Source organism: Oncorhynchus masou, chromosome 21 (genome assembly GCF_036934945.1).
Source record: "Oncorhynchus masou masou isolate Uvic2021 chromosome 21, UVic_Omas_1.1, whole genome shotgun sequence".
NCBI classification, from domain to species: Eukaryota; Metazoa; Chordata; class Actinopteri; order Salmoniformes; family Salmonidae; genus Oncorhynchus; species Oncorhynchus masou.
Window position 1 is genome coordinate 17,418,029 of NC_088232.1, and position 13,489 is coordinate 17,431,517.

Consider the following 13,489-nt stretch of genomic DNA (forward strand, 5'->3'; position numbering starts at 1 on the left):
TCCCTACACTGGCTTCCTGTCAAGACAAGGGCTGATTTCAAGGTTTTACTGCTAACCTACAAAGCATTACATGGGCTTGCTTCTACCTATCTCTCTAATTTGGTCCTGCCGTACATACCTACACGTACGCTACGGTCACAAGATGCAGACCTCCTAATTGTCCCTAGAATTTCTAAGCAAACAGCTGGAGGCAGGGCTTTCTCCTATCTCAACCTTTAAGTCTTTACTGAAGAATCATCTCTTCAGTGGGTCATATGATTGAGTGTAGTCTGGCCCAGGAGTGTGAAGGTGACCGGAAAGGCTCTGGAGCAATGAACCGCCCTTGCTGTCTCTGCCTGGCCGGTTCCCTTCTTTCCACTGGGATTCTCTGCCTCTAACCCTATTACAGGGGCTGAGTCATTGGCTTACTAGGGCTCTTTCATACCATCCCTAGGAGGTGTGCGTCACTTGAGTGGGTTGAGTCACTGATGTGATCTTCCTGTCTGGGTTGGCGCCCCCCTTTGGCGGAGATCTTTGTAGGCTATACTCGGCCTTGTCCCAGGATGGTAAGTTGGTGGTTGAAGATATCCCTCTAGTGGTGTGGGGGCTGTGCTTTGGCAAAGTGGGTGGGGTTATATCCTTCCTGTTTGGCCCTGTCCGGGGGTATCGTCGGATGGGGCCAGTGTCTCCTGACCCCTCCTGTCTCAGCCTCCAGTATTTATGCTGCAGTAGTTCATGTGTCGGGGGGCTAGGGTCAGTTTGTTATATCTGGAGTACTTCTCCTGTCCTATCCGGTGTCCTGTGTGAATTAAATATGCTCTCTATAATTCTCTCTTTCTCTCTTTCTTTCTCTCTCTCGGAGGACCTGAGCCCTAGGACCATGCCTCAGGACTACCTGGCATGATGACTCCTTGCTGTCCCCAGTCCACCTGGCCGTGCTGCTGCTCCAGTTTCAACTGTTCTGCCTGTGATTATTATTAGTTGACCATACTGGTCATTTATGAACATTTGAACATCTTGGCCATGTTCTGTTATAATCTCCACCCGGCACAGCCAGAAGAGGACTGGCCACACCACATAGCTTGGTTCCTTTCTAGGTTTCTTCCTAGGTTTTGGCCTTTCTAGGGAGTTTTTCCTAGCCACCGTGCTTCTACACCTGCATTGCTTGCTGATTGGGATTTTAGGCTGGGTTTCTGTACAGCACTTTGAAATATCAACTGATGTAAAAAGGGCTATATAAATACATTTGATTTGATTTGACTACATGATTCCATGTGTTATTTCATAGTTTTAATGTCTTCGCTATTATTCTACAATGTAGAAAATGGTAAAAATAAAGAAAACCCTTGAATGAGTACCGGTAGGTATTCTAAAACTTTTGACCGCTAGTACATATTAGCAGAAGATATGGGCCTTACAGACGTATGGAGATTAGTCCATCCTAATGACAGAGAATATACTTTTTTCTCCCACTGTCATAAGGCACACTCCAGAATAGAGTTCTTGATATCTAATTTCATGGTTGATAATGGGATTGATTGCAAGATTGGGCCCATTGCCCTCACAGATCATGCTTTACTAAAGTTACATGTTTATATAAAGGGTAGATGTTTATATAAAGGGTAGATATAAAGGGTAGATTTAGAAAGAACCCAATAGCTGAGTAACTGGAATTACCCAAACATGAAGCAGCCATTTTTTAATAAATATTTAGTAATCTGCAGAGTAAAGACTGTAAAAACCTCAGAACAATATGTGAAATTGACCTTAAGTGTGAAATTGAGGATGATACCTGTTTGAAGATCTTAAGGGAAGTCAGGGGGAAACGTACTCAGTATAAGATACTACATAGATTTTATTGGACCCCAACAAGGCTTTATAAGATGGGGCTGACCAACAATTATCTGTGTTGGAAATGTCAAAAAGACACTGGGAAATTATTTCACACAATTTTAATTTGACCTTTATTTAACTAGGCAAGTCAGTTAAGAACAAATTCTTATTTATATTTACAATGACAGCCTACGCCAGCCAAACCCAGACAACTGTGCACCACCCTATGGGACTCCCAATCACGGCAGAATGGGATGCAACCTGGATTCAAACCAGGGACACCTCTTGCACTGAAATGTAGTGCCTTAGACCGCTGCGCACTTCGGTAGTCCATAAGGGAGTGTACATTAGTGCTACATTTCTGGAAGGTTGTTTTGAAATATCCAGTGGTGGAAAAAGTACCCAATTGTCATACTTAAGTAAAAGTAAAGATACCTTAATAGAAAATGACTAAAGTAAAAGTGAAAGTCACCTAGTAAAATACTACTTGAGTAAAAGTCTATTAGTATTTTGTTTGAAATATACTTAAGTGTCAAAAGTAAATGTAATTGCAAAATATCAACATCAAAAATAATTTCAACTTCCGTATATCAAGCAAGCCAGATGGCATCATTTTCTTGTTTTTAAAACCTACGGAAAGCCAGGGGTACACTCCAACACCCAGACATAATTTACAAACAAAGTATTGTGTTTAGTGAGTCCACCAGATCAGAGGCAGTAGGGATGACCGGGATGTTTCCTTGATAAGTGTGTGAATTTGACCATTTTCCTGTACTGCTAAGAATTCAAAATGTAATGAGTACTTTTGGGTGTCAGGGAAAATGTATGTACTTTGTACCACTGGAAATATCTGGAGGAATGTTTGGAGTTAACAATTCCAGTTTCACCAAAAATATGTCTCTTGGGCGATAGAACAGAGTTACCTAATGTAACAAATGAGGACTTTGTTACCAAATGAGGAACAGAGTTATCTAATGTAACAAATTAGGAATTTGTACTGATCACTGTATGGTTACAGCAGCTAGAGTAATCCTTAGAATTTGGAAGGGTCATGCCACTCCTACTATGAAACAATGGATAGAATCAATTTTAGAAGTAGCATCTTATGAACAAATGCTTGCTAGGATCACTGGTAGAAACGACAATTCTAGAAGCTGGACCCGTTTTATTTGTCATGTTGTTTCTAAGATTGGGAGGTGATGACTTATGCTTATGAACCCATTTAGTTCATTATTGTAGCTTGTGAGATACTGTTTGACTGTGTATGGGGTTTGTGATATATGGCAAATATACCACGGCTAAGGGCTGTGTCCAGGCACTCTACATTCCGTTGTGCATAAGAACAGCCCATAGCCATGGTACAGCGTATTGGCATATACCACACCCACTCGAACCGTATTGCTTAAGTATACCTTCAGGCCAAAGTGTTACCAAAACCATAATGAACCCATGAAGTAGTAGAGGTATGCTCTTTCCAGTTGAGCTGTATAATTCACAGAGTCAAACGTGGGATGGTCTCACTTGCCTGGATGACCACCTCAGTCATGGCTACCATCTTGTTGATAGTAGCGGTGACTCTGTGTGCGTGCTCTGAGGGGCGATGACTCTGTGATGTCTCCTGACTGTGACTATAATGGCGGTGGAGGACGAAGCGTCCGGCCATGTACAGGACGTAGGCAGGGGAGAGCTTGAAGTGGACAGTGGAACTATTGGTGTAGTTGATGACTGCAGAGAGGAAGGGGTCCTCAGCTGTTATGACAGAGGGACACCAGTAGAGGACAGCAGATTAATACAGGATGATAATAAGACTGACAACAAACTGATTGTGTTATTGCTATGTTATTACTATGTGCTATTACAATGTGTTTCTACAGTGCTATTACAATTGTCAAATTGAATTACTTACAATTTTCCCTGAATTTAATACCAACTGGAAGTGCAAGTTGGTCCATGTTGTCCTGATCTCTGTTAAGACAAGATGTAATAATTTCAGTTGTCCAGCCTATAGTCACTTCAACAATATCTCAAAACCGGAATCATGAAAAAACAACAGCCACAGTAGCCATTTATTAAGCTTCAAGAGATGCTAGAAACGTTTGAATTTTTGTCACACACAGAAGACAAGTGCATGTCAATAAATGCAAATGTTTACATTACTTGGGGTCATGATTACCTTTCATTCCTTGTTCCATAGTCTTGTTGCTGGTTATGCTTCCGGACCATGGGCTTTATAATGCCTCGCCACGTGGAACTTTTCTTGCATTCTGTTGTGTCGGGGTTAGAAACAATATCCTTGTTGGCCCAGGACTTCTCCACAGGTACAGAAGCTGATATCTGCCTGCAGTGGAGAGAAGACTATACCTATAACTTGACAATCAGCTACAGGCAGTGAACTTTTACAGGAGACAGACTTAACATTGAACATGAACTTTTGTGAACCAGAGTGGGGGTGCTTGGAGTAAAATATATATATTTTAAAGTTTTTATTGTCATGCTTCTCTGTTTGCTAATGAATTCATTGGCGTTAAGGGAAGAACTACCCATTCTCTTTCCTCATAGTGGACCCATTAGGCTTTGCCGAGTGGTTAACAGCATCATCTCCCGTCTTCTTCTTCTCCTTCTTCTTCTCTTTCCTCGACAGTGTCCTCTTGAAGTTCTGGATCATGCCTCCCTTCTTTTTCTCTGGGCTGTTGTCCTGTATGGATAAAGGCCACATAATCACACAGAGAGACACAACACTACAGTGGGAAATCAAAGCATTAACACTTGCCAGCTAAATTGCTTTCCTTGCCTTGACATTCAAGCTAGGTCGGGCATGAAAAGTAATTTCTAACTGAGCAAATTCTGCTCAATTACAAATACAGTAAGCAGTCAGTCACATGTACAATAATGTCCTTATCCTTCTTGAGTAGGAAGCGGCCCTCCCTGTTGTCTGTGTTCCAGTTCAGCTGCACAACCAGAGGCTTTTCACTCAGGTCCAGCTGCCGTTCTTCTGTCATGGTTAACAGGGCGAAGAGGGGGAGAGTAACATGAACAACTTGACCAGATAATACACTCAATCTATTCAAAATATAGAATTGTTCACAAATGCCCTGCCCCCAAGTGTACTCTTTAATTAATGTATCCATCCATCCGTATGTCCATCCATCCATCCATCCATCCATCTTACCCTTGTTAGCATGGACCTCAAACAGGAAATAGGGAGTATTCAACATCTTCATGTCCGGTCTGAACTTCTCTGACAGTGTTTCAATAACCTCTCCAGTGGTGGTGGTGCTGCTGATACGCAGGCACTTGGTGGCAACGTTCCCTGCAACGTGGTCCTCAAAGTAGAACCGCATTACTCCATGGAACTCTAAGTTCTAGAGGGGAAAGAGTGGATGAACAAAGTCGAGCAGAGGTAACGTAGCTAACTTTGCTAACTAGCTAGCAATCTTCATTTGTTTATCTAAACCAAAATCTACATAGCTAGCTTCCATAATTTGCTGGCTAGAAATTCCAAAGCAAATCAATGTAATTAGCCAGCTGCTATCTGGTGATGAGATTTATAACTTGAAATGTAAATTGGAGAAAAGCAGAGGAAGGGATAATGTGGGTGACTAATTGGTGTCTGTTGGTGGTGGGTATTGTGTGTGAAGGTTGTTAGTATGCATGAGCTATTGACATGGGAGGATGGGGGGATATAGAACCTTGTTTGGGACAAAGTAATAAAATGTTAAATGTTAAAATGCTATCACTGTCTAGTGGGTGTCCTACAGACTAATCCTGCTGCGGACACATCATGTCAGGCCCTGACCTGAGATATCTGTTTTCTTTATATTTTGGTTAGGTCAGGGTGTGACTAGGGTGGGTATGCTAGTTTTTGTATTGTCTAGTTATTTTTGTATGTCTAGGGTTTTTGTAGGTCTAGGTGATTTGTATGTCTATGGTGGCCTGATATGGTTCCCAATTAGAGGCAGCTGTTTATCGTTGTCTCTGATTGGGGATCATATTTAGGTAGCCATTTCCCTTTGGTGTTTGTAGGATCTTGTCTATGTGTAGTTGCCTGGCAGCACTTGTTTGTATAGCGTCACGGTTCATTTTGTTCAGTGTTCATTCTTTAAATAAATAAGAATGTACGCATACCACGCTGCGCCTTGGTCTCATTCATACGACGAACGTGACACATCATGCTATCCCGGAGCATAATGAGAATGTGGGATGCAAAAAAGCCAGGACAGCCAAAGGTATTTATGAAAGCAAAACCCCCTCTTGAGAAAACAACATCACCAATCCACAAGCTCCTCATACTTTTCACACCCTTGCAGTCAGTTCTTTGTCATGGGGGATAGGGGCTGTTAGTACACTCTTTGAGCCTATTCAGAGTGTATTTGGCAGTGCTTGTCTTCTCAACAGCACAACTGTAGGTGCTCATATACAACAACACATGACTAGACTGTTTACAAACTTTTCACACCTTTGCTGACAGTCGAACTCAATGCCCCATGATTTACTCTGAGTGTAACAAAACGCATACCAGTCTACTGTACCCTTTTCTATTTACAGATGAACATGGTTCTTGTATGGTTAAACTCCTTGACTGTGGTAAAAACTGAATCTCTTCCGTACATGGCTCATTATGACAGCTGGCAATCTCAGGCATACAGTGAAGTCTTACACATCCTCATGATCAGTCTTCAGTCTTTCCAGGAGACTTGCAGTACAAACAGTACTTTAATCCAACAGCTAGTACCCTCCTAGCTCGTCATCAAGCTCGAGACCCTGGGTCTCGACCCCGCCCTGTGCAACTGGGTACTGGACTTCCTGACGGGCCGCCCCCAGGTGGTGAGGGTAGGCAACAACATCTCCACCCCGCTGATCCTCAACACTGGGGCCCCACAAGGGTGCGTTCTGAACCCTCTCCTGTACTCCCTGTTCACCCACGACTGCGTGGCCACGCACGCCTCCAACTCAATTAAGTTTGCGGACGAAACAACAGTGGTGGCTTGATTACCAACAACGAAGAGACGGCCTACAGGGAGGAGGTGAGGGCCCTCGGAGTGTGGTGTCAGGAAAATAACCTCACACTCAACGTCAACAAAACAAAGGAGATGATTGTGGACTTCAGGAAACAGCAGAGGGAACACCCCCCTATCCACATCGATGGAACAGTAGTGGAGAGGGTAGTAAGTTTTAATTAAGTTCCTCGGCATACACATCACAGACAAATTGGTCCACCCACACAGACAGCATCGTGAAGAAGGCGGAGCAGCGCCTCTTCAACCTCAGGAGGCTGAAGAAATTCAGCTTGTCACCAAAAGCACTCACAAACTTCTACAGATGCACAATCGAGACATCTTGGCGGGCTGTATCACCGCCTGGTACGGCAACTGCTCCCCCCACAACCGTAAGGCTCTCCAGAGGGTAGTGAGGTCTGCACAACTCATCACCGGGGGCAAACTACCTGCCCTCGAGGACACCTACACCACCCGATGTTACAGGAAGGCCATAAAGATCATCAAGGACAACAAACACCCGAGCCACTGCCTGTTCACCCCGCTATCATCCAGAAGGCGAGGTCAGTACAGGTGCATCAAAGCTGGGACCGAGAGCCTGAAAAACAGTTTCTATCTCAAGGCCATCAGACTGTTAAACAGCAACCACTAACATTGAGTGGCTGCTGCCAACACACTGACTCACCTCCAGCCACTTTAATAATGGGAATTGATGGGAAATGATGTAAAATATATTACTAGCCACTTTAAACAATGCTACCTAATATAATGTCTACATACCCTACATTATTCACCATCCTATGCTGCTCTGTACCATCACTCATTAATATATCTTTATGTACATATTATTTATCCCCTTACACTTGTGTGTATAAGACAGTAGCTTTGGAATTGTTAGTTAGATTACTTGTTGGTTATTACTGCATTGTCGGAACTAGAAGCACAAGCATTTCGCTACACTCACATTAACATCTGCAAACCATGTGTATGTGACAAATAAAATTTGATTTGATTTGACACCTAGCGACCTCTTCAAAAGGTTGAGATCTCTTGGCGTACCGGTAAAAGTTTTTTTTTAGGCAAGTCGGTTAAGAACAAATTCTTATTTACAATGATGTCCTACACTGGTTAAAGTGTTGGCTTGAAAGTTGCTGGATGGAGCAAGGGCGGCCATCAGGGAGGTGTGTGTCCATTAAGTACTTGCTATAGAAAAGCGTGGGGACTCACTCTTAAGGAAGGGGGTAATGTAGTGACCTAAACCCAATACCTAGAAACCTCGTCAAGAGGCTTGGACAACTTGGCGTAAGGGTTAAGTTATTGACTTGACAGTTGCTGGGCCTGGGTTTGAGTCCCCATCAGGAATACCCCCTTAAATCTCTACATTATGTACAGTATATGTAAGGACCAACACAGGAGATGAGAAGCAGGTACGGGGAGTCAAACATTTGATAGGCAACAGACATGGAACAAGACAGAAACAGCATCGGCACACAGGTAACACGGACATATTACAATCAATATAGAGCTGGGGAACTGACAAATATAGGGGAGGTAATAAACAGGTGATTGAGTGAGTCCAATATTGCTGAAGCGCGTGACGAGGGAAGGCAGGTGTGCGTAACTTATGGTGGCAGGACTGCGCAATGCAGGGCAGCCTGGCGTCCTCAAGTGTGTATCACTAGCCACTTTAACTATGCCACTTTGTTTACATACTCATCTCATATGTATATACTGTACTCGATACCATCTACTGTATCTTGCCTATGCTTCTCTGCACCATCACTCATTCATATCTTTATGTACATATTCTTTATCCCCTTACACTGTGTATAAGATATTAGTTTTGGAATTGTTAGTTAGATTACTTGTTGGTTATTACTGCATTGTCGGAACTGGAAGCACAAGCATTTCGCTACACTCGCATTAACATCTGCTAACCATGTGTATGTGACAAATAAAATTTGATTTGATTTGATTTGAAGTGCCAGGGGGGAAGAGCGGAAGTAGGCGTGACATCCCCCCCCCCCCCCCCCCTCTAGGGGCGCCACCCGGCATCCCACCTGGGAGAGCCGGCCGAGACATGGGCGCTGGGCAAGCCGGCTGGAGGTAAACTCCCCATGAACAAGCAGGGGCGTGGGAGTCTGCAGATGACTGAGGCATAGGAGCCTGACGAGCCGGCTGAGGCATGAACGCCTGTCGATCCCGCTGCGGCGTGGAAGCCTGATGATCCGGCGGAGCATGATGTGGGATGGGAACCTGCCGAGCCAACCGAGGCAAGGAAACCTCTCGAGCCAGCTAGGACATGGAAACCCGACGAGCTGGCTTAGGCACCCCCGGTTCCATCGTTGGCGGAATCCAAGCCTGACGTCACCAACAAAACCCATGGGCCGGCTGGGCGAACAAGACCTGACGATCCGGCTGAGGCCCGAAGTGGGATGGGTGCCTTCCAAGCCAACCGGGGAAAGGAAACCTCTCGAGCCAGCTAGGACGTGGAAGCCCAACGAGCTGGCTAGGCACCCCCCGGTTCCATCAGCAGCGACCCAGGACAAACATCACCACCAACCGGAACACCAGAACTCCCCAATGCTTTGTGTGATGGCTGCTGCATTCTGTAAGGACCGACGCCGGACAGGAGTTGAGAAGCGGGTACGGGGAGTCAAACATTTAATAGGGAACAGATATAGAACAAGGCAGAAATAGCATCAGCACACAGGTAACACAGACATATTACAATCAATGCAGCAGCGGGGAACAGAGCTGGGGAACTGACAAACTTAGAGGAGGTAATAAACAGGTGAATGAGTGAGTCCAGGTCTCGCTGAAGCTTGTGACGAAGGAAGGCAGGTTTGCATAAATGATGGTGGCAGGAGTGCGCAACACAGGGCAGCCTGGTGCCCTCGAGCTCCAGGGGGGAAGAGCGGGAGCATGCATTATAGTGTGTGGGGGGGGGGTGTTTTTATTGTAACTTTCACATCTCATGGGAGTCAACAACTTCTTTGTATGCAACATTCAATGCATTCGGAAAGTATTCAGACTAGATTTCTATGCATATCATTTCTGTCAAGCCATTTTTCACATACAGCACCAGTCAAAAGTTTGGACACACCTACATTTGAATACACCTACTCAACTCAAGGGTTTTTCTTTATTTTTACTGTTTTCTACATTGTAAAATATTAGTCAAGACATGGGAATTATGAAATAACACATATGGAATCATGTAGTAACCAATAAAGTGTTGAACAAATCAAAATATATACTTTCTATTTTAGATTCTTCAAAGTAGCCACATGCCTTGATGACAGCTTTGCACACTCTTGGTATTCTCTCAACCAGCTTCATGAGGAATGCTTTTACAACAGTCTTGAATGAGTTCCCACATATGCTGAGCACTTGTTGGCAACTTTTCCTTCACTCTGCGGTCCAACTCATCCCAAACCATCTCAAATGGGTTGAGGTCGGGTGATTGTGTAGGTCAGGTCATCTGATGCAGCACTCCGTCATTCTACTTCTTGATCAAATAGCCCTTACACAGACTGGAGGTGTATTTTGGGTACTCTTGAAAAACAAATGATAGTCCCACTAATCTCAAACCAGATGGGATGCTGTGTCGCTGCAGAATGCCGTGGTAGCCGTGCTTAAAACTTTTTCGGGATCAGTGTCCCTTCCACGAGATGGATGAGCTAACGTAGGCTAATGCGATTAGGATGAGGTTGTAAGTAACAAGAATATTTCCCAGAACATAGACATATCTGATATTGTCAGAAAGCTTACATTTTTGATAATCTAACTGCACTGTCCAATTTACAGTAGCTATTATTATAGTGAAAGAATACCATGCTATTGTTTGAGGAGAGTGCACAATTTTGAAAATGAAAAGTTATTAATAAACAAATTAGGCACATTTGGGGAGTCTTGATACAACATTTTGAACAGAAATGCAATGGTTCATTGGATCAGTCTAAACCTCTGCATATACACTGATGCCATCTATTGGCCAAAATCTAAATTGCACCTGGGCTGGAATAATACATTTTGGCCTTTCTCTTGCATTTCAAAGATGATGGTACAAAGAAAAAATACAAAAGAACGGTTGTTTTTTTCTTTGTATTATCTTTTACCAGATCTATTGTGTTATATTCTACTATATTCCTTTTACATTTCCATAAAATTCAAAGAGTTTCCTTTCAAATGGTACCAATAATATGCATATCCTTGCTTCAGGGCCTAAGCTACAGGCAGTTAGATTTGAGTATGTCATTTTTGGCGAAAGTGAAGAAAAAAAAGGAGGCTAATCCTTAAGTGTGCCTTGAATTCTAAATAAATCAGACAGTGTCATCAGCAAAGCACCCCCACACCATCACACCTCCTCCATACTTCATGGTGGGAACCACACATGCGGAGATCATCCGTTCACTTACTCTGCGTCTGACAAAGACACGGCAGTTAGAACCAATATTCTCAAATTTGGACTCATCAGACCAAAGGACAGATTTCCACTGGTCTAATGTCCATTGTTCATATTTCTTGGCCCAAGCAAGTCTCTTCTTATTATTGGTGTCCTTTTAATAGTGGTTTATTTTCAGCAATTTGACCAAGATTTATTTGGGCTGCTATCTGAGGTGCAGTTAACTCTAATTAACTTATCCTCTGCAGCAGAGGTAACTCTGGGTCTTCCTTTTCTGTGGTGGTCCTCATGAGAACCAGTTTCATCATAGCGCTTGATGGTATTTGCGACTGCAATTTTCCAGATTGATTGACCTTCATGTCTTAAAGTAATGATGGACTGTCGTTTATATTTTCTTATTTGAGCTGTTTTTGACATAATATGGACTTGGTGTTTTACCAAATAAGGCTATCTTCTGTATACCACTCCTCGTCACAACACAACTGATTGGCTCAAACATATTAAGAAGGAAAGAAATTCCACAAATTAACTTTTAACAAGGCCCACCTGTTAATTGAAATGCTTTCCAGGTGAAGAGTGTGCAAAGCTGTCATCAATGCAAAGCGTGGCTACTTTGAAGTATCTCAAATCTAAAATATATTTTGATTTGTTTAACACCTTTTTTGTTACTACATGATTCAATATGTGTTATTTCATAGTTTTGATGTCTTCGCTATTATTCTACAATGTAGAAAATTGCTAAAATAACAAACTCCTTGAATGAGTAGGTGTGTCCAAACTTGACTGGTACTGTGCATTATCACCATTTTAATGTGTCACAGTTCTCAAAATAAATATTAACTATTGAAGTAATTGGTACTCACATGCAACACATAAGCAATAGGCGGGCAGTAGGAAGTATATGAAATGTAAATGTTTAAAAAAAAGTTGTGATTTTATTAAAACCAGTTGACTTTTATTTCTTATACACCACAGCTAAGGTGGCATGCCAGAGACAGGTTAGTGTATTACATGTGAACCAATCCATACAATTTTAAATGCAGTACTGTTTTGAAAAGTTGAGACTTACAATAAACGGAGGGGGGCTGTAACAATGGTGAGGTGGGAGTCTCAGGCTGGACATATTGGCAGTCAGGCTCTTTAGACGCATGCCAATAGGGTTGCCAGAAAAAAGCCTTTATTGAGAGCAACCAATGTAGAAATCCGGAGTTTGCTAAACGGCATTGGCATTTGGATTGAAACCAGGTGCTATGATCGTATGAGATGGAAATAGAAAGATCACTCCCAATGTGTTCTCCAACTCATAAAACATTTTAGAAAAAGGCTCAGTGCCGTTAACCTCTCAGGGTGAGGTTTTGAAACATATTGAAAACATGGGTGTCAATAATTTTAATCTCTACCTTTTTGAGAGAAAAATATATGTACTTATTAAACTAAATATCTTTATCTGATCAATTGTATTAGTATAAAATAATACAATTTCCCAATTTTTTAGCTCAGTATTTGAATTATTTAGTCGTTTTTTTCTCATCTTTATCAAGGGAGTCAATCATTTCCTACTCCCCTGTAGATTTGATTGATTACATTTCTGAAGTCCACTCACCTTGCATGGCAGACTGATCTCAAACAGGTCCAGTCGGGTGTTGTTCCAATGTTGGATGATGTCAGCTAATCTCTGCCACTCTTCCTTCCCTGCCATGTCCAGACAACCGAGTAAATACTAAAGTAACAGCCTTATATCTTCACAATGATTGTTGCTTTAGGCCACAATCTTCAGCCAGTGCACTATTCTGCATAACCTATAGCGATGACAGGAGTGCTCTGAACGCCTATACATAGTAATGTTAATGTCTTCAGCGGTCCCTGGGATCCCACCCCTGTTAGTGACAGGTCATCACACCCTTATGTGTGGCAGTGACCGCAATAGACTGGCCTCTTAATCAAATGATCCTACTGTATCTGCAACCCAGATGACTTGATTCCATAATAATACATATTGCATTTCATGTGTAAAGTCTTATAGCATAACAACATCAACGATAACAGCAACATTAAGTCTAGGGACCCATAACTGTTGTTTTTACTGTAAAGGGGTCCTGGGTAATCGGGTGTCGGCCTATAAAAAGTGGGAACACCTCTACACCCCTGTGGTTTCTGGTATGCCCCTGTACAAGGCTTATCATCAAGGTGTGTGTGTGTGGTGCACATACTGTACTCAAACGGCTGACATCTGGTGGAGTGTACAGAGTTAAATCATTGAGATTGATCATGAAGA

At 42.8% G+C, this 13,489-nt stretch overlaps 1 protein-coding gene across 1 annotated transcript in view; it reads right to left on the reverse strand.

Moving 5' to 3' along the window:
• Nucleotides 1-12,913, reverse strand: part of LOC135507450 (afadin-like) — a 40,939-nt gene extending 28,026 nt beyond the window's left edge. Inside the window, exons 1-6 of the mRNA XM_064926986.1 lie at nt 12,818-12,913; nt 4,982-5,174; nt 4,698-4,801; nt 4,353-4,507; nt 3,986-4,150; nt 3,338-3,566 (exon numbers count right to left, since the gene is read on the reverse strand). Coding sequence (XP_064783058.1) covers nt 3,338-3,566; nt 3,986-4,150; nt 4,353-4,507; nt 4,698-4,801; nt 4,982-5,174; nt 12,818-12,913 — 942 coding nt within the window. The remainder of the gene's footprint in view (nt 1-3,337; nt 3,567-3,985; nt 4,151-4,352; nt 4,508-4,697; nt 4,802-4,981; nt 5,175-12,817) is intronic.
• Between the last annotated feature and the right edge of the window lie 576 nt (nt 12,914-13,489).